The sequence below is a fragment of the Varanus komodoensis genome, unplaced genomic scaffold, assembly GCF_004798865.1.
Source record: "Varanus komodoensis strain SLA01 unplaced genomic scaffold, ASM479886v1 scaffold6_4, whole genome shotgun sequence".
Lineage (NCBI taxonomy): Eukaryota > Metazoa > Chordata > Lepidosauria > Squamata > Varanidae > Varanus > Varanus komodoensis.
Window position 1 is genome coordinate 20,107,454 of NW_025336347.1, and position 26,740 is coordinate 20,134,193.

At 49.4% G+C, this 26,740-nt stretch overlaps 1 protein-coding gene across 1 annotated transcript in view; it reads left to right on the forward strand.

Annotated features, from left to right (window-relative positions):
- GABBR1 (gamma-aminobutyric acid type B receptor subunit 1) overlaps nucleotides 1-26,740 on the forward strand; it is a 152,666-nt gene that overhangs the window by 87,243 nt on the left and 38,683 nt on the right. Inside the window, exons 3-6 of the mRNA XM_044451720.1 lie at nucleotides 11,939-12,142; nucleotides 14,156-14,344; nucleotides 16,139-16,171; nucleotides 18,386-18,486. Of these exons, the coding sequence (XP_044307655.1) occupies nucleotides 11,939-12,142; nucleotides 14,156-14,344; nucleotides 16,139-16,171; nucleotides 18,386-18,486 (527 nt within the window). The remainder of the gene's footprint in view (nucleotides 1-11,938; nucleotides 12,143-14,155; nucleotides 14,345-16,138; nucleotides 16,172-18,385; nucleotides 18,487-26,740) is intronic.

The following is a 26,740-nucleotide window of genomic DNA, read 5'->3' on the forward strand; positions in this document are numbered from 1 at the left end:
TCTTCCCCACGATTTGACGAACGTATTTCTGGGATAACCAATGGGGGGAAACTGGGAAGGGAAGAGCGCTCGGAGAAGAAGCAGTTAAGCTCCCCATCCACACTTCTTTGCTTGCTTCAGGTCAGGTCATTCCCTCCTTCTGCCCTTGATCAACTGCTCAGCAGCGATTTGAGCTCCCAGATCTACACCTGATGCCGCTCATCTAGTTTGGCTTTGAGTTCCCCCTATATTTTCCTTCAGTTAGGCAAAAGAAAAAGACAAAGAAAGGAACGAGCTTGCAGTTTGTTGATTTGCTGGTTGAAAGGAGGCTCGAGCTAAGCTGGCATGATACCCCTGATTTATTCTTCTCTTTCACTCCAAAGCACCAGCTTGTTTGTTCTTTAATCATACTGTGAGATGGGATTTGATAAGGTCATCTGTTCACCTCAAATTCCACATGGTAGCAATTTGAGGTTTGACTCAGGAGGCCAGATGGAGTCAAAAGCTTTGCAGAACTCAGTGAAACAACCAACAATAGCAGAAATCCATGCTTCCTCTTTCACATTTTCTTGGTGTGTGGATAAAAGTCCTTAATGAATAGGAAAAAATGTGGTTGGTGCTTTGCTGCTTCTTTGTCTGGAAATGAAACCGACTTGAATACTTGTTAATTACACAGCAATTTTCTTTGTTGAGGAGACTGCTGAACACTTTGCCTAATGATCAGATGCTGGGGACAAACAACCAGGGGCAGCTATCTCCATCATGCCCTATTTATCCATCTTCCCAGGGGCATTTGGTTGACCGCCTTGTGGACAGTGTGCTAAGAGCAGACGGGCCTGTAATTTGACACAGCACAGCGGTTCTTGTGTGTTAATGTTACAACTCCTGGAGAACACATATCTTTATTTTACTAAATTTCTAGGTCATCCCAACCCTAGGGCTTTTAATGAGACTAAAGGATTCAATTAAATAATGAAAAAAACACCAGTCACTCCGATCCGGCCAGCAGACATACATTTGAGGATGCTGATATCCCTGCATCTGTCCTACCTAAACTGGATGAAGAAAGGAACTAGGGTAGCCGCATGCCCTACTTTAGAGAGGACAGTCTTGTACTGGAAGGGCTGCCAGTCCCCAGTTTGCGCTTGCCCTCTGTTTGAAGAGCAGTCCAAGTCCAGTTAGCGATAAAGAACCATAAGGAGGGAGAATGGGAACGGGGATCTGAGCCACTCTTGGGTCCTCAATAGCTCACTGAGCAGGCCCACAGGTCACATGCCCAAAATTTCCACTATGATAAAATATATTGCATTGCTTTGATTAAATTTTTAGTAATTATTTCTGAATTTACACACACTCAAGCACACGTATGCATTTTGTGAAGCTCCTTTCATCCTCTCTTTTGGCAATGTGTAAGTGCCCATCCTAAACAGACTGTGCCAGAGGGCTACCTGCGCGACCCCCCACCCTGGATCATCAGCTGGGTTGTATGCAGGGAATCTGACTTGGTCAATTACTCTTCCTTGGTCACCTGCTTGGGAGGTGGAGCAGGGGGGTGGCTCACACAGCTCAGACCTCTGACCAGGGCACCCTGCGTGCAGCCCATTCACGTGGCATCGGGCCAGGGAAGTAAGTCCTGCAGTTCCTAGCATTCCCCAACCAGCTGTATTGGCTGAGGGGTGCGGGGAGTCGTAGGAAGCATTTCTGCCTCAACATCCATAGGATTTTGCCCTGTGCCACATAACAGTGAATGCGATGGAGGCACAGTTAGATGATCCGGGATCCCTGTCGGTTTGAAGTCAGCCAGCACAAGAAAGCTGTAAGATAGCCCTGGGAAATGGTCCAGCTCAGACCATTCAGGGGTGTGTTAAGGAGAGGGGACTCCCACCACCGTTGTGGTATAAACTCAGAGTCAAGAGTGGGGGCAGCACTGATTTTGGGAGATTGTGATGGAAGGCAGAGGTAGATGAACCCTGTAGGACAGGGCTGAAGGGACCTGTCCAAGGATAAACATCCAGCAGAGCAGACCCAATGAAATGAATGGTACTCCAGACAGTCATGATGCAGGCAAGTCCCATTCAATCGGACTACTCTAAGTAAGACTCATATTGTATTTTTACCCTGTGTTACCTTGTTGGAAATAACTTGATTTGGGTCCTGTCAGTGCCTGGAAAAGGAACTTCATTGGCACTCTTACGTACATCAGTTTGATTTCATGTTGGATGGAAGGAAGGCAGAATATTTATGTAAATTATGATGATGGTAGTCGTAGTAGTAATAATATATTTATTCTTTACATAATACCTAAAACCTGCTAGGGCCTGGGCCCAAGCTTTTTGTGGCTTCATTAGGGCAATCTGTATTCGACTGAGAAAATTCTGGAGATATTTCCGGAAGGAAGAAGTGGCATATGATTTCCATATTATGTTAGAAATCAGATTAAAATATTAATAATACAGGTGGCACTTTTGGGAATTGTTTAATGGTCCATGCTTTCTCCAACCAAATAAAATTAATGAGGGGAAGAATGTGTCAACGGAGAAATAGGCCTGAGGTGGTGACTGCACAAGACCTTCCAGCCAGTCCGGTGGTCCCTGCTCTCCTTCCTGACCTTGCCATTGGGCTTAAAGGTGCAATCCTATGAGGCCAAGGCACAGAGGGCAGTATGGCTACAGACTCCTGTCGAAGGATAAACATCCAATATAAGTCCTACTTAGAGCAGACCCATGAAATGAATGAGACTTAAGATAGTCATGATGCACACAAGTCCCACTGAAGTTATCTACTCTAAATAAGACTTATATTGTATAAGGCCTACAACTCCCAGCATGACTGGCTGAGGCCTGCTGGGAGTTGTGGGCCTTTATTTTCAAAACATACATTGGATTGTGTCTAATTGTTTCTATGGTAGGGTTGGATGAGGCTATCAATTTTGGTTCCTCTGAATTGCTCATGTTTCTAAACTTAGATTTGGTTTATCTCAAACTTTTCCAAAGAATTCATAAGAGTATTTGTGGGCCTTTTTGTGTGCATCACTCCTAATATATGTATTTCTGTATGCAACTTTGTCTAATATACTCATTTTTGCAAGACATTTTATAACAGATTGCATGTTCAGCATCATTCTCACTAATATTCATATTTGTGTGCATTTCCCTCTGAAAGACACATTGTTGTGACTGTTTATTGATTGGAAAGTTCTAGTGCAAAATTCAGAGATGTACAAATTTTGAGAGGTAATTGAGTTTTGAGTCACACTTGTTTTGAAAGTGCAAGATGGATTTCTGTCCCATCCCTGCTTAGGGTAAACTTGTTCCCCCCATGATTGCTTTGTGCCCCTTCCCAAGACATTTGAGGCTGGCCAGATCAGTCCCCACGACACCAACTACCACTGTTGCTTGCCCAGATGAATTACCAGACACCACAAAATGGAGACGAATATCACCATCTGCTAATCGCCAGGCTGCCATTCAAGGCACAGCTTCTCGGGCCAGCAGAACAGTTGGCAGTCCTCTGAAGAAAGCTTTCTACATAAATCTCCCCACATTGTGAGAACAAGAATAAATCTCTCTGGGAGGTATTGATGGTAATCAGTAGCTCATTGTTCCTCCCAAATCATTCCTTATAACTTACATAATGCGCCTATGAAAAAAGTCAGTCCCCAATAGATGTTTTCACAATTATATGTTTTACAATAATTGCTTGATTTGCATGCATGGTCCAGGTTTCTTTCTGCGTTATGATTAGCACACCTGTTTCCTTTCCTTTAAGCTTGGCTCTATCAAAGCACAATGGAAAACTACATAAGGGGAAGGGTCAGTGAAGAATTTGCGTCTCCCTTAGCAACCATCCAAAAGAGGCCTGCTGCAAGTTTTAAACCAAAATTGCCCAGCCTGCTGCGTGGAGAGGATGGGGGTTGTAGTCCCTCCTGTTTGGAAGGTGTATGGTTGGGGAAAGGCTTCATGGACTAGGTGGACCCATGGTTCTTCTTACATTCTTACATTCATGGCCTTAGGCTGGTGGCACGATTTTGCAGCGAAGAGCAACATTCATTCTACTGTTCTTCCTTGCATGTGTTCGGGGACACATCGGCTCTCTTTCCCTCATGCATTTTGTCATGTTGCTCCCAGTTCTTGGACTAGAGGCAGTCCCAAGTTATGAGCATCCGAGTTACAAACAACCCATACTTATGAACAAGCTGCCATAAAGCCTATTAGTTTAAAAATACTGCAGAAAATTTTTATTTTCATAGAGAGAGGGGATACGAGAGGGCAGAAAGGGAAGGGAGATCTCTGAAGCAGGCCTTCCTGCCCCATGCCTCCAGACAGAGGAATCTTCCTGGCATTTCCTCGCTGCAAAGAGGAGACATGGATGAGTTTGGGTGGGTAGGGTGGACTAGAGATATTCATGGTTTTTCCATTTCATGGGGGCCCTGCACCCCTAAAACCCATGAAGATGGAGGGCCAGCTATCTTACACACGAATTTGACTTGAAGACAGATTGCCATTTTCTCAGGAACAGAACCCATCCTCAACCTGGGGACTGCCTCTGTTCTTTACTCCACTGTTCATTAATTTTCCTCCTTCAAGTCCTTCCATATTACTTTTAGTCACTGTCAACCCACCTGTTGAGACCTCAGCCAAGGGCAGTGCTACAGTTAGGTATGTTAACCTCTAGACTTAAAAGTCTTATGGGAGTCAGAGGCAATTTAGATGCTGGTGTGTGTGTATTATGTCTTCAGAATTTCAGCCACCCCTGCTGCATTGAAGGACCCTCCTCATTCTGCTGAGGGGGTCTTATTCTTTCCTATAGTCAGGGTGATCCATTCCAAAAACTGAGGATCTTAAAGCAGCACTCTCCAAACAGCAGGCATTTTGGAAAATAACTTCCTTCTCTCCCTCAGAGGGACAGAAATACACATCAGAACATAAGACGAGCCATGCTGGATCAGACCAAAGATCCAGCTAGCCCAATACTCTGAAAACATGGCGGCAAAACCGCTGCCTAAAGGATCGCTCAATTCCTCAGCAACTGCTGTATGCAGGCATGCCACCTCTGTGAAGGAGGCAGCACATAGCCAGCAAGGCTAGTAGCCACCGATAGCCTCCTCCTCCATGAATCTGTCCAATCCCCTTTTAAAGCCAGTCAGACTGGTGGCCGTCACCACTTCCCATGGCAGTGAATTCCATCGCTAACAACGCATTGTGTGAAAAAGTCCTTGCTTTAATCTTATTTATCTTAAACCTCCCAACGATCAGCTTCATGGGGTGACTCCAGGTTCCAGTGTTATGAGAGAGGGAGAAAAATGTCACACCATGCATTATTTTAAGCGCCTCTGTCCTGTCTCTCCTTGCCCACCTTTTTCCTAAGCTGAACCGTCCCACTTGCTGTAGCTGCTCTTCAAGGAGAAGTTGCTCCAGTGCCTTGATTATTTTTGTTGCTCTAACCGAATCTGCGTCTAGCTCCTCAGGGCCAGTATTACTGGGCCATGTTTCCACAACATGAGGAAACTGCTCCATACCAAGGTTTCCATGAATAGGCCATCATAACATGCTCATAATGCTCTTCCTAACCCTGTAGAGATGTGTGTAGTCCTTAGGAGGTGAGTCATGAAACCTTTCAAAAATGTTTGGGTAAAGGTACAATCTTCAGCATGAGCGAGAGAAAAAAAAACCACTCATAACTCTCATCATGGCTGGGTTATGTTGAGAATTATAGGACCTTTTTTTGGTCCAGACATGCATAGCATCACACCCTAAGAGCTTTTGCTGAGGATGGAGATGGTTCCTTCCCAATGAAATGTCATGAATAGAACTTGCATTGCTCACATCAGTTTTCAAAGACTTGATAAGAATCAGCAGATCTCTTCAGAAGCTCTCCAAAACTCCTGGATGACTCACCCACCCTCTACTCAAAGGGCTAAAACCTTTGTAAATGATCTCAGTAACTTGGCCTCTTTTGCTTTGTATTCACTTTTCCCTGTTTTCATAAATTAGCTTCATTAGGTTAACAGCTTCACTGTGCCCAGTGATTAATTACAGCTCCAGTCCTCTCCTGCCCTATAATAATATGCACTTCTTTAACAAAGCTTTTCATACCATCCTCTTTCCATGCTTCCCTACTCTGTTTACTGCCAATTCCTGCCTTGCTCCTTCCCTCTCCTGCAAACTTAACCATCCTCCAAAAACAAACAAGCAAGAAACAAAAGTGCCCTTCTGGGCAGCAATATTATGCAGTGTCTTAGTATGTTTGTATAAATCCTTTTATCCTCACTATGAAGTGCCCGTGGACAGGGTTTTCCAGCTCTTCAACAAAGGTGCACCTTTTCCTGAAATTGGAGGCACCCTTTCTCCCTTACCCCGAAATGGATGTACTTGTAATGTCAAGAAACAACACCCTCCACCTTTGTGCATGATCTGCAGAATACGAGGCTACCCTGAGCAGATGCAGCTGCAGTCACAGGGCCGGACCCTGTGGCTGCTTCAGGCAGCAGGTGCTGCAGGGCAGCCAGGAGTGGCAAGGTACTGAAGGGCTACCCTCAGGGCTGTGCCCTAAGCCAACCTGCTGTCCTCAGGTACACAGGGCAGGACACTGCCCATCACCACTGCGGAAGGAAGATTCAGGTGCCGCCTTGTCCCTCACTCGGACAACACAATGTCTTGCATGGCTATGTGCTGCTGAACCCCCATCTTCCATGGAGCCACAGCAGGACAGAGTTTTTCCTTCCATAGGTATGAGAAATTTGTTCAGGTTTTACCCAGTTTGCACCTTCCAGACGGCAGGTGGACTCGGACACAGTCTGTGATCTAAGTACATGCTTTGCTGAGCCTGTCATGAGATTCACAGACCGAAGCAAGTGCATTCGACAGCATGTGTACATTTGAAAACTATGCATGAAAAGTGTGTGCTTTTGAAAAATGTGCACAAATGAACCTTAGACAATAGGAGAACAATGTGTACATTTCAATGATATGCACAATATATTTGGAAATATACACACAGGTTACGTGTGGCTTTTTATGTGAAAAGGAAAACAACTCTCATAATCTGATATAGACTTTGAGTTGGAATGAGGTTCAAGATGGGATTTGGAGAACTTTAGCAGGCACGTCTTTTGTTGATTGGCACATCTCTGCGCATTGGCTTCCTGGAGGCACCTGATTGGCTGCTCTGGGCACCCGGGTGCAGGCCTGCATGAGCCCCTTTTCTGACCCAGCAGGGCTCCCCTTGCATCCTCTGTTCCGAATGGGCCTCCTGAACTTGGAAGCCGTGCACCAGTGTAGTTGCTCGTGCAAAGAAAGAACACACACCTTTAGCCAAAGGACAGCAAGTGTTGCTGCAGCTTTGCATCAGCATGACTCATCTTCAGGGGAGGTCACCCACGTTGGAGAGGGGCTGTGGGCTCACACGGAGCCTTTACATGCATCGTGTCTCATCTCTCATGCCACATGCTTGGCGAATTACCGGTTCTGAGGCAGAACAGGAGTGACTGGTCCAGCAGAGTCACCCAGGTGGTGCTATACCTAAACAGGGATTTGAACCTAGATCTTTCCTATTTAAATAAGACACCCGCTAAATCTCAGGCACCGGCACACCACTGGACCCTGTTTTGGTACCTGCCAAGTTGCCCTCACTTCTCAGTTTTATTGATATAGAGATAAGGATAAATTAGGTATAGATATCACAATTCATTAACAGCAACTAGGATCAGTTCAAAGCAAAGTGATGGCCTCCAGATGCTTCCATCTTAATTTCCCATGAGTGCCACATGGGGCTCAGAGGCATTCTTAGGAAAGGAAGATGGAAGATGGCTGCCCCACCCCACACCACTGTGTCCAGTCACCAGCAGAAGAAGGCAAAAGAAAGAAAGAAAGTGGATTCCCCTTACGTCTGTCTGGTAAGCTGGCAAGCCAAAGAGAAAGGAGAGAATCACCTGGATGATAGAGGTGGAGGAGAGAGAAGGGATTGGCCTTCTGTGAAATAGGTTTCTGTTAGTGCTGAAAATGATGCCTTCAAACAACGTCAGGCCCCCACCTCTGCCTTTCAGATGGATATTTGGACCCATTACTTGCCCTTGCACTAGCCACACCTCCCATAGCAGACATTTCATGGTGACGACCTGGGCAGTTTCTCACATTGCCAAATGTGCCAACATGTTTACCCACTGCGCAGCTGGCCCATACTTTCCCTTGTCTCTCATGCCACACCCCTTCCCCCCTTTCCCATCAGATGCAAAGCAAAGGCATTCCTGTGGACAGGATGCCTCCTTCTCCTTCTCTCTACATGTATTATATAGGATAGTTTGTTATTTTTATGGGTGCGTACAGATGGTGATATACCAAGTAGCAGCTTGTGGGCATCTAGCCATGTTGGGGAGCCACCATCTGTCTGGTGCATCCGTCCCTGTGGTGAGGAGAACTGCATGGCTCCTTGGCTTTCCTGGATCCCCAGCTGGCTGGGAGTGTGTGATGGAATTCTTCTCAGCTTGCCAGCACGACAGGCGAACCGCACCTTGTGCAGTTGTGCCAAGTGAGCACTTGGGGAATGGTCCTCTGTATTCTCCATGTGTTGATGAGGTTTGGTGACCTCTGCGGGCTGTCTACGTAAATGAGGTTATGCAAGCTGTAAAGGTACCCTTGCTGCATAGAAATGCTTGTGTGCGTTCTACCTGAATTACCTAGAGAAGCAGGTGCACCTCCTCCACCTGCTGCTGCAGGTCTTTGGGTTGTGCTGGGTAACCCTCAGCAGTGGGGCCTCCAGCTCTGAATTTCCTGGAGGCTAGTTGGGCTGTCTAGCCTCCAAAGACCCTGCCAACTCCATGATTCCTTTGGATGCTTCCACTGACCATTTTCATCCTACTAAGCTAATAAGAATGTTGTTGTTGTTGTTGTGGCACCCCGGTTGTGGAATGAGCTCCCCAGAAAAGTTCCCCCAGTTCCTACATTGTGGCTGCCCCCCCCCCCCCCCCGCCCCACAGCATTTTAGTCTCTCGGTTACTGTGTTTTTAAATTTTGCACTGCTGCAAGGTTTTATTTATTTTTATTTTATACTGTAGTTTTAAACTTTTACACTCTTACATTGGATGGTATTATATTTTATGGTTTTAATTGCCAGAAACTGCCAAAGAGCACTGACTATTGGGACATATAGAACTGTAGCAATAAAATAAAATAAAATTTGTTCTTGAAAAGCCACCAGATTTCAGAATTGGCTTGTCAGATGCTGAACTGAAGGGATGAGGAAGTTGCTTTCAGAATAGGAGGCTTCAAAAGCCTCTTTTTATAGAGAGCTTTGGCTACTGGGCAGCATAAACAAAATGAAATGAAATGAAATGAAATGAAATGAAATGAAATGAGAGATCCTTTAAATCAGGGATGTCAACACTCTCTCAGCCCTAGGGCCAAATTTAATCTTGGAGAAGCTCTTGGAGATTACAGTGCACAGATGGACAGGTCCAAAGGCAAGAAAGGAGCTTCCAACATGCTAAAGAGGGGGTGGCCAAACTGAGGCTTGGGAGCCCGCAATGTGGTTCTTTGGGTTTATTTTGCAGCTTGGTGCTGTGGGCGCCCGTGGGCGCCTGCTTGCCACTCACCACCCACCCCCTCCACCCACTGTTTGCTGCTCGCCAGCATTGCCCATGAGCTTTCAAACATCTGACATTTACCATATGTGCCTCTTCTGTTCAGCAAACCTGGGCACCCCTGTATTAAAGCATTGCAGCTTAAAACACTTGCTGCTATTCAAAGAGCATTAGGTGAATGTTTCCATCCTTTCAGAACAGAAGAAAAAGCGCACAAAAGCTGGGAAACCCCCACATGATGGGGGTGGGGCCAAAGGGAAGGACATAACCATTTGGGGAACCTCCGAAGGCCAGAACGGGAGCCCAGGAGGGCCAAATAAGCCCACAGCCTGAGCATCTTTGGAATCTTTGTGAGCTGGTATGTTGTAGTGGGTGGAGCAGTCTTCCATGACCTTGTGGGCCTCCAGAGGTTTTGGTCTGCAATTCCCATCCTTCCCATTGGCCATGCTGGCTGGGAATAGTGGGCACAACAGTCCAACAGATCTGGAAGGCACCAGTGTTGGAACAGAGCTGGAGAGATTTCGGTTCATGAAATTCACTGGGTGGCCTTAGGTGATCCTAATAAAGTCATGCTATGTATTTTACAGTCGGATAAGACTTTTATTAGGATCAACTAAAAATGTCACCAAAGAGCGAGAACTGTTCATCAGGCTGGATGTTAAATAAAGCCGAGGTTAAATAAAGATGTTAAGAAAGAAGCTGCCGCGAAGTTGAAGCTGCGGAGTCTGTGTGGGGCTCCTGCATCCTCCCAAACTGGGCTTGCATTCTGCATTTGCCCTGCCTCAAACGTGGATTTTTTTACAGGCTGCAGGAATTGTTGCCTCCCATTCTTCCGTCTTCATGTCTTTCCAGAAAGAGGTGGAAAGATGAAATAGCTGCATTATGCCTTTTGACTAGGAGCCCTCAGGCTAGAGGCACCCCAGTCCTAGGATGGATTACGGAAGACAAGGCATGCAATCCAGTGCGTATCTGGACAGAAGGAGCCCCTGCAACTCCCAGCAGAGCTGTCTGGAGCTTGCTGGGAGCTGCAGAACAGTTTTTGGTCTCGGCATGCCCAGGACTGCCCCTTCCACGAGACGAAGGTCCACGAAGTGCTGTGTCCGTTTCAGGTTTCACTTAAGAATATCTCAAGGACTGCTGGGGCAAAGAGAGAAGTATGGTTGATCCCTCATTTTCGAAAATATAAAATCAGTTCATCCCTTTCATGCTGCTGGTGGCTCACAGGGAAAGAGCTAGAGGTTGGAAACTGCAGAGCCTCTTACGTTGGAGCCTTTTGTGCATGTAGCTGTGGCAAATAGCCATGGCAGAAAATTGATGTACCAGCAGAAATCAGCCGAAGGCAGTGTCAAAATATCTGATTAAAAATAAAATAAAATAGGGTATGGTTTTATTTTATATACAGCTTAGGGGCATCAGCTACAATATTGGTAGGAGAATGGAAAGAACAAATTAAATCTGTTAATGTGAAAAACCATAAGGAAGATCTTCAATCAGCCAATGGATTCCATGTATATTTTGTAAAATAAAGGGAAGAAAACATTCAGGGAACAATCCTTGGCCCATAGACATCAAGCATGAAGCTGGGAATCAAAAGTTCTCCTCTCCCCTCCCCTCTCTTCTCCTTGTGACCAGGATGGGGGGAACCTTGCTGGCTGCTCTCCAAGGGGGAAAACTGACCTTGGAGGAAGATTAAAGGAAGTGGGAAGGAGACCGAGGCAACAAGGGCACAAGATATCCTGAAGCCTTTCCAGCCTCTTCCCCTTCCCCACCAAGAAGCCACCTCTGCACCTTCATCTTTCTGTGTGGTGGGGACCTGAATATTGCCTCCATGGCTTCTTTTGTTCAGTATTGGTTGAGTGCTCCAGCTCACTTTGATTGGATGGTGCCCTAAGTCGGCAATCTTATACCCGGTTTGCTGAGAGTAAATCCCATTGAATTAAGTGGGGCTGACTTCTAAATAGATGTGTATTCAATTCCGCTGCAAATGCACTACCCAGATTTAATTTGATGTATTGTTTGTTTGTCTGCATTTGGAAAATCAATTTAAATATAATAAAAATATAAAAGCCAGCTATTACCTATTTTATAGCTCTTAAGAGTTCCCTTTGGAGTGGGGAGATTAGTTGACCTAAAATGCATCAAGGACTCCTTAGATTAACATTTTAGATTATAGGCATCTTTTATTAAAGCAGTAGTTATTTATTTCACTGGATTTCTTACACACACAAACATTTTTATTTAATCTCATGGAAGACTCATGAAGTAGTGTAGACGAGCACTACTTTCACATTTGATTTTTCGAGTTAGTGCTGCTTTTGACACACGCTATTGTACGCCTGCTCTTTACCTTTCTTCCCGTTCCCTCTCACCCTCCCCAACCAGGCTGCAAGCTCATCTTTCCTCCTTGGGATGGTGGCATCCGCTACCGAGGCTTGACCCGTGAGCAGGTGAAGAGCGCCCGCTTCCTGCCCTTTGACTACGAGATTGAATACGTCTGCCGCCCCGAACGCGAGATTGTGGGGCCCAAGGTTCGCAAGTGCCTGCCCAATGGCACCTGGACGGACAGCGACACTGAAAGCCGCTGCTGTGAGTCCCTTTTCACGGGTTGAGGAGACCTTCTGTAGCAGTTCACACATGCACCGGGGAGGGCAGTTCGGTGGGTGAGCGCATGAGAGTCGGCCTTCTTTGCAGTGGCCCCAGACTGGTGCAATTAGTTGCCATCAGGGGTCTTACGACTTCTGGAGCTCGGATTGCCCTCAACTCTGGGCAGAACAAGTGTGCACCAGCTCACAGATTTGACTTGGACCCTGATTGGATGCTTCAGATAACAACCCAGTTCTGCTCAGACTGACTTGGAGGCTCTTCGCTTTTCTCTCGTTGTCAGCACTGGGTGACATTTGCAGGCACTGTAGACATCAGAGGAGGATGTTTGCCAAATGGCAGCCAAATGGGTGTGGGGGATTTTGTGCAACTCGCCTTAAAAAAAAAAATTAAGTTTTAAAACTTCTTTGAAAACTTTTTCTTTCTTTCTTGGCAGAGTTAGATGGCATTTACACTGATCATTGCCCCTTCTTAGGGGCCAGGCCTGCCAAGTTTCTAATGCAGAGGCATGGGAATTGTGCAAGAGCAGCCTTGACGTGTTGCCTGTAAAGAATTGTTCTGAAAATGACAGGCATCCATGGGGTGTCCCTAAGCAGGAAGCCTATGAAATTTCAGCAGGGACAGTGGCTCATGTGGAACAGAGTCCTCAGTTTTTCATGCAGAGGAAGTAATTGGCTTCTGGTTCCCTTTCCACATGGTTTTGGGGGCAGTTTGTAAGAAAAAGATGCACATCGTGAAGATGTTTTAATAAATAAATAGATAGATAGATAGATAGATAGATAGATAAATGAATAAATAAATAAATAAATGTCCTCAGTCAAGGAAGCTTTGGAAGGATGGCCAGACACTTTAAGGTATTTTGATGACTGAAAATGAATTTAAAGCTTTTTGTCATAGTGGAGGCTGGAAGAAGGTATTGGAACTGTGCCTTCTTTGCCCACTCTCACAGCATAGTGAATGGAGCCACTGGCAGAATGTGCCCTGGGGATGGAAGATGGATCTGTCACTCACAGCTTACTCCCGACTCCCCAACCAACCAGCTCATCCATGGTTTGAAGCAAAAGATGCTCCTTGATACAGAGACAGAATATCTGCCTCTCTGAGCATGAAGTAGTTAATGTCTCATTCTGGCCTGGCTTAGGTTTCGGTGGCTTTGGAGGGAGGGTGTTGCACCTCAGGAAGCCCCAGAAATGATTGAAAAAATTGAATACTGCTCCGGCTTGGAATTTCATCCAAATCCAGTCTATATCCCTAGCCTTTAGCATGTTTAGCTTGTTCTTGTACTGATTTTTAGATTCGGTTTGCCTGCTCTGCTGTTTTTTAAAAATCCCTGTAGCTTTATTCAATTATAATTCAATTATAATTCAATTCAATTATTCATAGTCCATTATATTATCTCATAGTTTATTGTGAAGGCAGTTACATCAAAAGATGGGGGCAAAATCTTATAACCCACAGGTGAGGCACTGGGGACTGGATTGTCACCCAGGAGGTATCCTTAGAGCCTGCACTGTGTATGGCCAGAATCACAGTGGAACACACACACACACACACACACACACACACACACACACACTCATTCTGCACACACCAAAAGTCAATTGGCACCTCTTGGGAGCCACCACTTCAAGGTACTTCAGCTTATAATTGGTGGGGGATGATAGGAATTGTAGTCAAATGCATCTGTGGGGCACCAGGCTGGGAAAGGGTGCACTACTGGCAAAGGGCAGGACTGCTGCTGAAACTATCTGTAGATCAGCTTTCCCCAACCTGGTGGCCTTCAGAAGCATTTGAACTGCAACTCCCAGAATTCCCATCCAGCAGGGCCATTGACTGGGAATTCTGGGTGTTGCAGTCCCCACATGTCTGGAAGGGACAAGGTTGAGGAAGGATGCTGTGAAGCAGCTCCAAGAGACATCAGTTGCAGCATCAAGCTGCTTTCAGTAATATTGTGTAACAGTCCTGAAATGCATGTCTCTTTCCTTCTTCCCCTTGCAGTACGCACCTGTCCCAAGATGCACCTGAGCCTGGAGAACGGGCAAGTGCATGTCCGGGCAATAGAGCGGGTGCCTGTGGAGGGCACCTGGGTGGAATATCGCTGCAATCCCGGCTTTCACCTTGTGGGCAGTCCCCGCAGCAACTGCACCAAGGTGGGCCGCTGGAGTTCTGCCAAGCCTACCTGCGAACGTAAGTCACAAGGCAGGAACAGGGCGGTGGGTAAGCCCAGGCAGAGGGAGCCCGAGGTTCAGTGACTTCAGCAGCCCTTTCCACAAGAAAGAACATTTTTTAGGTATAGGGATTTATACTCCTGTCATGACAGACATACTTGAAGCTCTTTTTCATACTCTAGCTTCTCTCCCTCTGTTCTGCTGAGAATCGAAAGAGTAAAGGGATCTTTCTATTTTTAAAAACACCCCAGGTACTTTTATTGTTGAAAGAATAAAAGGTACGAGCTAGCACAGTTTTACAGTCATCCTTTTCCTAAGGAAAGTGTATGGGTTGGGGGAAGCCGCATTCTTTTGCAATTCTGTAGTTGCCCGGATTGTGTGGAGGAACTAGCAGGCAAAGTGCATCGGAGAAACCCCAGGGCTGCAGCGAGTATAGTGGGTGCACTGCTAGAATAAAAGCTGGTCGTTGGAGGGGAACAGCCATGGATCCGAGGGTATAGCATGGGGCGTCCTTGCGCTGCTCCCCGTGCCTCCCACGTCCCTCCCACACCTCTGCCAGTTTTAGCAGACGTATTTGGCAGGCATATCTGCCATAGCGTGAAGCTGTCAGCCTAGCTGAGGGGCTCCTGGTGAGCCCCAGAAGGCTGCCCCCGCCCTCCAGCCAGTCTAGGTCCCACGCAGGTCTAGGGTTGTATTCTTGTTTATTCAATGGTTTCGATCCTGCCTTTTTCATAGTGTGAATTCAGAGTGGATGCCATAATAGCTCATCACACCATAAGTGAAATGGGGTGGGGGGCAAATGATAGAATATAAAATTACAACAGAATCAATCGAGATCAAATAAAATGTCAGTGATGGAGGTAAATGTCATTAAAATAACAAAGCTGAGGGAGCAATCAATTGAAGCCCCCAGGAACAGTCATGTCTTTCCCAGACATCCAAAAGAGTTAAGCAGGGCACGGGAGGGCCAGGCCTGTTTTTGGCCTGAGGGGTGCGCACACACAATTCAGCGTTCAAAGGTCTTTGCCTGATGCCTGCCGAAGGGCTTTTTGCAAGCCTGTTTGCAACATGTGGAGATGTGTGTTTTTTGAGAAGAGCAATGATCTTTCCCTCCTCAGCTGTGACCCCCATATAAATCCTCCCACCTACCCATCCTGCTGCATTTAGGCTTGGAGAAGCCTTCAGCTGTTGTCAGTGGAAGGTGTTCTTGCTGACCTTGAATGTTGTCCCGCAGGGTGAGGCAAGGAGAAGAGGGAAGCCATAGGCTGGTAGGGAAGGTTTCACAGCCTGCATCCAGGCCTTGGCCTTGTTGCCGGGAGAGTCCCAGCACAGGAATACAGTGATGCACCTGATGCATCTCTCTGGCAGGGCATTTCACACAGCAGGGGCCACTGCCCACAAGGCTCTGCTCCCAACTGCAATGGCCATCTCTCATTCAGCAGGTGTGCCTGGAGCATGGCCTCAGGTGCTGGGTGGAGCTTGCTTCGAAGGACATAAGGAAGTCCTTTATACACCAGGGCCAAAAACGCTTCCAAGAACAGGCAGATCTCAGTTATCAGTCCCACTAATAAAAGTTGTGTTGCCAACTGAAGCAGGCACTCATTAACCCACTAAAATTTTAGAGGATTCTTTACTAATTAAATCAATCAAAGCTGCCAGTCCTGGATGTTTTTAGTCAACACTAGTGGTTGTTCCCCACATTTGACATAGCTTGATCTGTCATATGAAGAGCATGTCCTTGGGGAGGGGGTGAGAATATCCCCCCACATCTTCCTTGGGTCTGATTGCTTTCTCTCCTCACTCCCTTCTCTAGTGTGGCGTCCTCCCATTTCCAGATCCGGGTCAGGTGAGTTACTTTTCAATTGCTTTCCATTTTGCTCTCTCATGTCTACTAATCTCTTTCACCGTCATCCCTCCACCTTGCTCAGTCTTGGGCTTGTCTCCTGAATAGTTTTCCTGGTGGCACATGCAGGGCAGAGGGGCTGATCCCAAGGAGCCCAGTACCTGACAGGATGTTGATCCCTTCTGGGATCCGGACCCCAGTAGCTGGACTCCTTCTCTGACCCACAGCTCCACGGCATGTAAAAAATAGTTGCATGAGCATCCCATGAGAGAACATACAGATTTGACATTCCCCTCTAATCCCAGACTGACCTACATCCTCAGGCTGAAATGACATGCAGCTCAGCCTTTCTGGGTGCCGGGCTGGAGTGGCGGGTTAAGTGTAGCAGTTGAGATAAAAATGGACGACTTCCCTTTTGCAAGGGGTGAAGAACGGCCTTTGTTGGCAAGGCCATTTTTAAAATGTTTTGGCGATTAATAGCCTGCATCTTACAAGGAAATTGATCTCACACCTCAAAATCTGCTCATTGCCACAACTCCAGATAAGTGTGTTGGTGGGGAGATGTTGCTAGGAAGTAATGCATGACATGGAAGTGATCACACCAAAAGAATCCAGTGGAAACTTTTTTCTGGACTCTTCCACTTCAGGCTGCAAATACAGGAGGTGCATTTTGAATGCTCCCACAGGGGTTCCAGGAAGCGCTCCTTGTGCACACAACCACCATGTGTCCGTAAGGAGACTAGACTGGATCCTTCTCTTTGATGTGCTACTTTTCTACCCACAGGGAGGGGAGCTTAAGAATGAGAGAGAGGAGTTTCAGACATGTAATATCACACATGCTCATAGTCATGCTAACTAAGGGCGATGGGAGTTGTAGTCTAACACATCCAGAGGGCAACAGTTTTGAAAAGGTTTGTCATAATAATCTTCATTCCAATCTAAGGGTGGACTAAACACAAGGTACAGAAAAGCCTTTGTGTCAGCTTTTGAATGCAAAGGCTCAGTCTGGGAACAAGACAAAAGAATGGACATTATCTGTTTGAAGCACACACAGAGTGCCTTTCCCTCACAGCTGAATAAAAAACCATCAATCCCCAGACATGAAGGAACGCTGAGCTTACAGTTTAGGAAACATGATACCCACCTGACCTGTGAGCATCCTTGAAGGAGCTCAGGGATTCCCCAAACCCTGTTTTAGCCCCACAACAATCCTGTGGGGTAGGCTAGGCTGAAAGGGAGTGGTTCACCCGGAGTCATCTGGTGAGAATCATGCCTGAGTGGGATCTGAATCCGCGTCTCCTCACTCCTTGTCCAACACCCTATCCAATTCACACTCCGTGTATACGCAACCCTTGGCAATGCTCTTAAATTACGCATAGCTGTTTGCAGTGTTCTGGCTCTTGTTTTTGATGTATTGGGGCGGGCTGAGGGGGAAGAATCAATACTCTGCTAAAACATATGCTGTAAATCGTCTACTGGGAAAAAATCTGCCCCCCTGCCCCTATTCAGGTACAGATTTAGCGCTCACGGGGTCTCTTTCAGTCGCCCATGTAAAGGAAGCGCCACCCACACTCTTTCCGTGTGCCTTAGATGCATCTCAACTGTTGCTTTTCAAGGGCAGTGTCCATTTTTCTGAATGTGGGACACACCTGCCCAGAATTCTTGATCACAGATGCTGTTTGGCGCAGCATCGCTTGTGTGGCCAGAGCCTCCATCAGGCCCCATTTGCATGCATGCTTTGTCTCTCAGACAAGTTGGCATCTTGTTGCAGGGATGCCACTTCCTCCATCTTGCCTTCTGAGTCATTTCTGGTGCTTTCATGAAGAGTGAGATCAGCTCTTTGCTCAGTCCACAGGTTGGGAGGACTTTGGTGTGGGCCTGTGATGTTGTACAGGTTGTGTACTTCCCCTCTGCTGCCAGGAACTGGCTTGGGAGACTGCAAATTGTTCTTCCCACTGAGTCATCACCGGGGTGGCCTTGGAATGACTGGAGACATAGAATCTGCCTTGCACCGGGTCAGGGGACTGGCTGTGCAGCTTGCTTTTGTTCACTTTGACTAACAGTGGCCCCGACGCAGTGCTGGGTCTGGCATCAGGGGAAGAGGCATGGCTGGGCACCGGCTGAAGGCCCACAGCCCCGTAGGCAGGGCCCCCCGGAACTTGCCCTTCCTCTCCACTGGTACAACCTGCCCATTCCCCTGCCTCCTGCTCGGCCCAGAGAAGGGCAGTGGCGAGAGGGAGGAGGTGGAGCTGCCCCAGCCAACTGGCTCCCTAGTTGTCCAGCGAGCCAGAGGCAGCCGTGAGGAGAAAGAGCAGGAGGTGCAAAAGTTGCCCTGAGGTCAAAATTGAAGAGCAGAATGCAAATGCAAAACTTCTCGAAGTTATTTCAAAGCATTTCAGGACAATGCATATGTTGCATTTCTCCCAATTTAATCTCAAGTCTAATAGATTTCTGGGCAGACAGAATTTGGGTGGCTAATTCCACATGGCCCATGAGAGACTGAAGGGTCCCTCGTTGTATTTAGGCAGTGTGGTCAAGCTCCTGGAGGGCGTGAACCCATTGAGGGTGCCTCGTCCAAGGGCCTTCGGACCCGTGGTGCTGGCACTGCTCTTTGGGGCCCCATGCAGAGCTTCCTCCCATCTCCTGCTCCCTGATCCTTTGGACGCAGGGCTGGCAGCACATGCCCTTCCGCCTACGTGCTCCCCCAGCCAGCCTCCTCTGCAGCCCCACTGTCCTCCCACCACTGGTGTGATGGTGGCAGCAAAAAAGCGGCAACTTGCTGTTAGCAGTGCAGCAGCAGCCCGAAGAAGTGGCCCAGGACGCCAGGTCTTCGCATGACGCCGCACTCCTGGGACCTGATTTTGGTTGAAAACAAAGTGCGTGCGCCCAGAATGCTTTGTTCTCAAGGGAAATCGTGGTGAGTTTGGCTCTGATTGTGCCACAATCTTTCTGCACCTGACTGTGGCAAAATCCGCAGTGGGGCAGCATGGTGTCCTGACCCCAGGAGCGTCAGAGGCCAGAGTGTCCCCTGGATGTGTCCACTTCTGTTGTTCCTGGAGATCATGGCAGGACTGAACTTGGGGCCTTCCTTCTGCATGCAGGGCATGTGCTACTCCATCAAGCCATGCACGGTCTGACAAAACTGTTGCCCAGCAGCAGCCCAGCAAGGCTCACATCTGTACCATCTGCCTGGAGGGTGCCAAGGGCTACTCCCACACCCCACCATCCATAAGGGGACGGATTGCTTGAGGGCAGTGGATCCTGATGCACCCCTCAAAATGCTCTAGCCGTGCTTCTTGGGCTGGGGGCCTTCTGCTCTGATCCCTCTCCAACCCTGTTGGATCCTGCCATTGAATTAACCTCATGGGGGCCATTGGTGCACCTGGCAGCGGCTCTCCAGAATTTCAGGCAGGGTCTTTTTCAGCTGCACCAGGAGATGCCAGGGCCAGGACCTGGGATCATTCACAGGGCAAGCACTTGCTCGCCCACTGAGCTGCAGCCCTCCTCTTGCAACCCGTCGTGTTCTCCTTTGTGCAGAGAGACGTCCAGTGCCTCCACTTGCATTTTACAGATTCTAGCTTCAGCTGCTGGTTCATACTATTCCGGCTGCTTCTACTGTGCTTCAGAGATTCTTTTTATCCTGTCTTATTTGTTTCATCAACCTCTCCTTGAGATAAACCCTTTTTTCTTCCTGTTTGCTTGCTTGCTTGCTTTCTTCCTGTGAATCTAGAGAGGCTTGACTCCTCCTGCTATAAAGAATGCCGAGTGGGGAGTAGTCAGTAACTCCCCCTTCCTACCAAAGCAAGAAACAGCTGTATTTATATAGGAAATATTATGCGTTCAAAGGGCTTCTTGTAAGGCAGGTTAGGCTTTAAAAAAGCCCCGCATGTTGCAGAAGGTGTGACTGAGGCTCAGGGAATAGGAGCCTGCCGTAGGCCACCTGAGGAGTTAATGAGGGAGGGAACATTTTAACCCAGGACTTACTGGCTGAAAGAAAACAAAAAATAACAAGATGAAGCAAAACCTTGCTCCTATTCAGATGTCCTCCACACATCATTGAGTGAAGTATGCTGTAGGCTGCCGCAAGCTGATCCCAAACTGAACTCCAGGATGCCAGTGGTACCCGATGGCAGCCCACATGGCAAAGCACTCGCTGATAGGAAGGCAGCCACTTGTCCACCTTGTGCTCCGGCTTTGCAAATGTCGGCTTTCGCTTGAGAAATGGCGGGTGCAGTATGTGCACCAGTCGAGATTCCCTGAGTGTTGTCCTTTCCATAGCACAAAAGGTTTCAACATGGCCTTCAGGATTGCAGAAGGCCTTTCCCTGAACTTCCCAGGTCCAATAATTTCAGTTGTTGTGGCCTGATGATGTGGACAAGGTGCTTGGACAAGTACGCCCTACCACTTGCTTAGTAGACCCATGCCCATCCTGGCTACTTAAGAAAGCCAAGGACGGGATTGGCACCTGGATCCTGGAGGTGGTCAACGCCTCTCTAAGGGACAGTTGGGTACCGTCCTCTTTAAAAGAGGTGGTAGTCCGGCCAGTCCTAAAGAAGGCATCCCTGGATCCAGAGATGGCCACCAATTATAGACCGGTGGCCAACATCCCGTTCCTGGGCAAGGTGCTAGAGCGGGTGGTGGCGGGACAACTCCAGGCACTCTTGGATGAAACTGATTATCTGGACCCATTTCAGTCTGGCTTCAGATCCGAGTACGGCACTGAATCTGCCTTGGTCGCCCTGTATGATGACCTGTGCAGGGAGAGAGACAGGGGGAGTGCATCCCTGTTAGTTCTCCTGGACCTCTCAGCGGGTTTCAATACCATTGAGCATGGTATCCTTCTGAATAGGCTGGAGGGATTGGGAGTTGGAGGCACTGCTTGGCAGTGGTTCCACTCCTACCTCAACAGCCGATTCCAGAAGGTGGTGCTGGGGGACTTTGGCTCTGCGCCATGGCAGTTATGCCATGGAGTTCCGCAGGGGTCCATTTTGTCCCCCTTGCTATTCAACGTCTACATGAAACCACTGGGAGAGGTCATCAGGAGGTGTGGGCTGCGGAATCATCAGTACGCTGATGGTACCCAGCTCTGCCTCTCATTTTCCACCAATCCAGGTGAGGCAGTGGCTGTGCTGAACCGGTGCCTGGCCGAGGTAGTGGGCTGCATGAGGGCCAATAAACTGAAGCTCAATCCAGACAAGACGGAGGTCCTGTTGGTGGGTGGTTCGGGACTCGGGATGGGGGACTTGGGCCTTGTCCTAAATGGGGTTGCACTCCCTCTGAGGGACAGGGTTTGCAGCTTAGGAGTGCTCCTCGACCCAGAGCTGTCTTTAGAAGCCCAGGTGATGGCGGTGGCGAGGAGCGCTTTCCTTCAGCTTCGGCTGATCCATCAACTGCGTCCCTTCCTGGAGAACAATTGCCTGGTGACAGTGACACATGCATTGGTAACTTCTTGATTAGATTTCTGCAACGTGCTCTATGTGGGGCTGCCCTTGAAGACAGTCCGGATACTTCAATTGGTGCAGAATAGAGCTGCCAGGTTGCTGACGGGGACTGGGCATTGATCTCATATAACCCCAGTTCTCCATCAGCTCCACTGGCTCCCGATTGAAGTCCGGGCCCTATTCAAGGTGTTGGTTATGACCTATAAAGCCCTCAACAGCTTGGGCCCTGGGTACCTAAAGGAACGCTTGCGACCATATATGCCCTCCCACTCCTTGAGATCAGCAACAGATGCCCTTCTCCGGGAACCCTCTGTGAATGATATTAGGAGGGTGAGTACCCGGAGGAGGGCCTTCTCCGCAGTGGCGCCCCACCTATGGAATGCGCTCCCCAGAGAGGTCCGCCTGGCGCCGTCGTTATTTGTTTTTCGGCGCCAGGCTAAGATCTTTTTATTTAAAACTTATTTTCAGTGTTAATTTATTATGTAGGATTTTAAAAAAATTTAAGCCGAGATGCACCAGGTTTTAATATTTTTAGTGTATAATTTTTGTATAATTTTGTATGTTTTTGTATTTGTTGTGAGTTGCCCCCAGGCTTTGTTGCAATGGGGGCGGCATAGAAATGTTTTAAATAAATAAATAAGGACTTTCTAAGTATTCAGCATCCACAGAGCTGCCAAAGTTCTCTCTTTGACTTAGACTAATAAATATTCATCGATACTCCCCTCTCCCCCAGAATGGCTTTAGAAATGTTGAAAAGGCAGTAGGGGATGAAAGAGCATCCCTGAGTGGTGAGGGAGGGATTTTGCTGGAGCCTTGGAAGTTTACAGTTCCTAAGCCTCAGTGGCAGTAGATGAGAAGCAGTGATCCATGTTGGATGCCCACTACAGATGCCTACAGTCTAAGCAGCTTGCATTGTACTGTGCTTGTGAGCTCCATTACTCTCAAGCCTTTGGTTCTTCATCTATTGGGTGGGCATAGAAAGGGGAACCATCACTGGGAGGTATGCAGTTGAAACCAAAGGTATAAAGGATCTTATACTAAAAAAGGATGTGTTGAACTCTGGATGTAAAACTAGGCTCAGATCCCATTCATCCGTGCAGCTCTGTGGGTGCCTTTGGGGCAAGACAGTATCTCTCAGCTCATTCTTCTTCATTGCTATGTTAGAGTGGGACATGCTATAAGCCATTCTGAGCTTCTTAGGAGGGAAATTAGCAACTGATGCAATGAACACACAATGCATTTTTCCACCTAGCCTTTCACTGCATTCCTTGGATGGGGTACACAGCCCCCTCCTGGTCCTTGGATGGGGTACACAGCACCCCTTCTGGGATGACAATGTGCCTTCAAGAGTGCACCCCCACCCCGCATCCCCCGCTGCCTATGTCCTGGTAGGTAACTAGAACGTGCTGCAGGCAGATACTGGTGGAAAGGCCTTTCCCAGAATGAGTCGTTCCCCGTCCCGTCCACAACATACAGGGCAACCTTGTGGGTCCCTCCATCACGTTCTGGACCAGGGCTTTCCTCCTCCATGTCCCTCCAAGCCGCTAGTGGGATGATGGAGACATGTGCATGATGGTGTTGTACAGTGGGATGAGCAATCCTGTTTCTTGTGGTTGGACAGCTTTATAGAACACAGAAAGGCTATTTTGACTGTTGCATCTTAATAGCAAATACTGTATGTACTTAAGTTCCAGAACCGTCTGCCTCAGGAGTCAAAGCTTTTCTAGCAACTGGCCTCCCCACAACTGTCAAAACTAGCAAACACATTAAAACTGGGGGGGAGGGGGGGAGGCAGAAGGGAGCTCTGTAGGTATTTTGGGCTTTCAGGGGCTCCCAGAAGCCACTGCCAGCATGGCCAATGGTCGGGAAGGGTGGAAGCAGAGGTCTAAACTACCTGGAGATCACTTTCTGCCCACCTTTGCATTACTAGGCAGGGCTGCAGGAAATTTTTACCCTCACGGGAGCCATATTTCTCAGTGGGAAGCAGGCTTTCCCAAAAGACGCAAGCCATGCTAAGGAAGACTTTAGGTGCCTCCTTGTCCCCTTCCTACGGTTTCCAGAGCTTGCCTTGAGCAGGCCAGAAAGGAACCAGCTGATCTCCCCTTCCCCATCAGCACATGCATGTGACCTCAGTGCTGAACCCAACCACTGATGATCCCAACCTCTGAGGTAGCCTCTCATTTTTCGTGGACTGTTTGCCTCTCTTGACGCAGTCCCTCGAGACTCGAAAGCACAGCGCAGGCCATGAGCCTGTGCCTTTTGCCAGGATCTGTCACCCTCAGGAATGAGCAAGCACCCCTTTGCTGTATCGCGTGTTGGAGACTGGGCTTCCCTTTCCCACTGTGCACCAGCACTCCCCATGGACGCTTTCCGAAGGACACAGCTTTGAGAAGCGAGCTTCCCTAAGTGGTGTCGGCCACAGCATCCTATCTGTTTCTGGCTGGAGAGGAGGCAGCTGCCGTTCTCTTCCCCCATCGCTTCCCTGGTCTGTCTGGGCCCAAAGGTTAGCTCCCCCTCCTCACCGGAGGGAAATGCTGCCTAACAGAGCAGGAAATCTGAGCTGAGCTGCCCAAGTTCTCAGAGAGATGGGAGAAAGATCCTGTCCTTTCAAGAAGAAAACCCATAAAAGCCCATGCCACTAGTTTCCATGCGATGCATTGGGAAATGAGCAGGGCTAAAGGGGTTATAGCAGGTGGACTTGAGGGACCAAGATACAATGGTGGCTAATTTCTGCCTCCACATTTCTTTTTCTTCTGCTTGCCCTTTCTTCTCACGAAGCCTCAGTTTCCCCACAGGGGGTGCATGCTAGAGAGGGCTGGTGAAAGTGCATTGATCTGCAGGGAAGCTCTTTATTCCTTTTGCCGTTTCCGTTCCTTTCGCAGCCACCTCCGCATGTGTCTGTGCCAGGAAAATGTCAGCAACCAGCGGGGAGGGGAGCTAGTGACATACAGCACCTCCTCCCCATTTCCCAAAGCTGGGAAAAGAGCCGAGGACCTCACAGTGGCCCCCTCCCCCACAACAAGCACATGCACCATCGCTCTATTCAGTTAGGCACTCCTTCCAGCAGATCCAGGAATCCTGGCACCCAGTGCTTCTGCTCCAGGCCAGAAATCCACACACATTCTCTCTTTCCGAGAACACAGAACGGAAGTGGTGCACTTCAAAGCAACTGCATTCAGCTCATGGTCATATTGGCCCCCTCATTCTGCTGCTAAAATCATGCGCGTGAGGCATGGTCAGCTGGAAGTGAGAGGCACGATGGGCACCCTAGAACAGGGGTGGACAACTTGTGGCCCTCCAGATGTTGTAGCCTAAAACTCCCATCAGCCCCGGCCAGGAGAAGCGGCGGTGAGGGGTCAGAGGAGCTGCCCAGGCATGCCTTGGAATCGCTCCCTCTGCACGCAGGGTCGGGAGGTCTGAGCCCCAGCCGCCATTCGCCATTCTCATTGTATCTTTGTCTCGGTGCTCTTCCTCTCTCTCGGAAGGTGGCTGTGCTTCTCCTTTAGTGCCAATGTTTTCGATAGTCCCGTCTGCCTTTTCTCCCCACGTTCCGCACCATGCTCTCCCATTTCTTCCATCTGCCGCCCTATACTGCATGCCTCCCTAAACGGTCGCTCATCTCTGGGCCGCCTCTTGCTTTGTCTCCTCCGATCGGCTTTTACTTCCTTCTCGCCCTGCTCCTATCACTGCCCTTTCCGTATTCCCACTTTACCCCCCTTTCAGTTTCTCCCCAACCACCTCCGTCACCCCAACATTCCTTGCCTCTCAGCTGCCCCCGTTTCTCCACCTTTTCCTGACCCCGCTGCCTCCACCGCCCTTTCCTCCCAGGCCTCACCATGAGCTCTTTCTTCTCCCTCCCTCCTTACCACCCATTTCTATTTCTCTTCTCTCCATCCTTCCTTCTCTGTCCCTGCCTTTGTTCCCCATTCTCTAGGCACCTTCCTCAGGCCTCCATCTATCTCCTGTCCACTAACTCTGTACACCAACCATTTCTCCCACCCGTTAGTGACCACTGCTCCCTTGGTCACTCGCCCATCCATTTCTGTCTTCTTATCACCTTCTTCTGCTCTGTCTTTCCTTGACTTTCCTCTCCCAGGCCTCTGTCACCTTACCCCTCCTGCCTCCATCTTCTCCCAGCCATTTATATGGGTCTCTGCCTGCTTGCCCCCACGACCCCTCCACCCGTCCCCTCGAACCCGCCTCCATCCCTGCCTTTCTTCCTCACAGCACCTGAGCCTTTGTTCTGGCTCCGCTGTCCTGGTGCCGTGGCCTCTTCCCTCCATCAGCTCCTCTCCTCCGTCCCCACTGACCCTTCGCCCCAGCTCTGCTCCTTCCACACCCACCCTCCATCCCAGTGCCCAGTCGCCCTTCTCTACCCTCTCCGAGCAGCTCCAAGTTTCCCGTCCCTCCTCGCTCCACCATCCCAGGCGGCACTTCACGGCTCCACCCTTCTCTGGTCCACTAAGGCAGGCACGCGGCTCAGGCGGTCCTCCCCACCCCGCTGCCCTCCTCGCTGCCGCTGCCTTTCCCGTCCTCGCCCCGCTCGGTTCCCCAGCACCCCGGCCTCCCCATCATCCCGCACCCCCGTTCCCCATCTCCCCGCCTCCCTCCCTCCCCCTCGCCCCACTCCCCATCTCCATCTCTTCCTGCCTCAGCCTCTCCGCGGGCTCTTTGGGCGCCCTCCATCCCTCACCCGCCCCGCGCCCTCCTCTCCGCAGGCGCCCCTCGCTCCCCGCAGCCCGCCTGCCTCCCGCTTCCACCGCCCGCCCCATCCCCTCCACCGCCGGCCGCCCGGCCGCCCGGCCGCCCTCCTCCCGCCGCCCGAGGTGGCGCGGCGGGGGGCTCATTGCGATTCCCCGCGCGCCCCGGACGGCGGCGTTGCGCGCCGGCTCCGCGCTGACATCAGCCCCCGCCCCCGCCTCCCCTGCCCGCCCCCTCCCCGCTCCTCCTTTTGGCTGGCTGGCTGGCTGGCTGGCTGGCTGGCTGGCTGGCTCGCCCGCCCGCCCGCCCGCCCGCCCGCCCGCTCACTGCAGCACCGACGCCGGGCAGCGCCATGGAGGAGCCGGCGCGGGCGCCCTCGCCTCCGCCGCCGCGCAGTGCCGCCGCCGCGCGCCCTCGCCGCCGCCTCCGC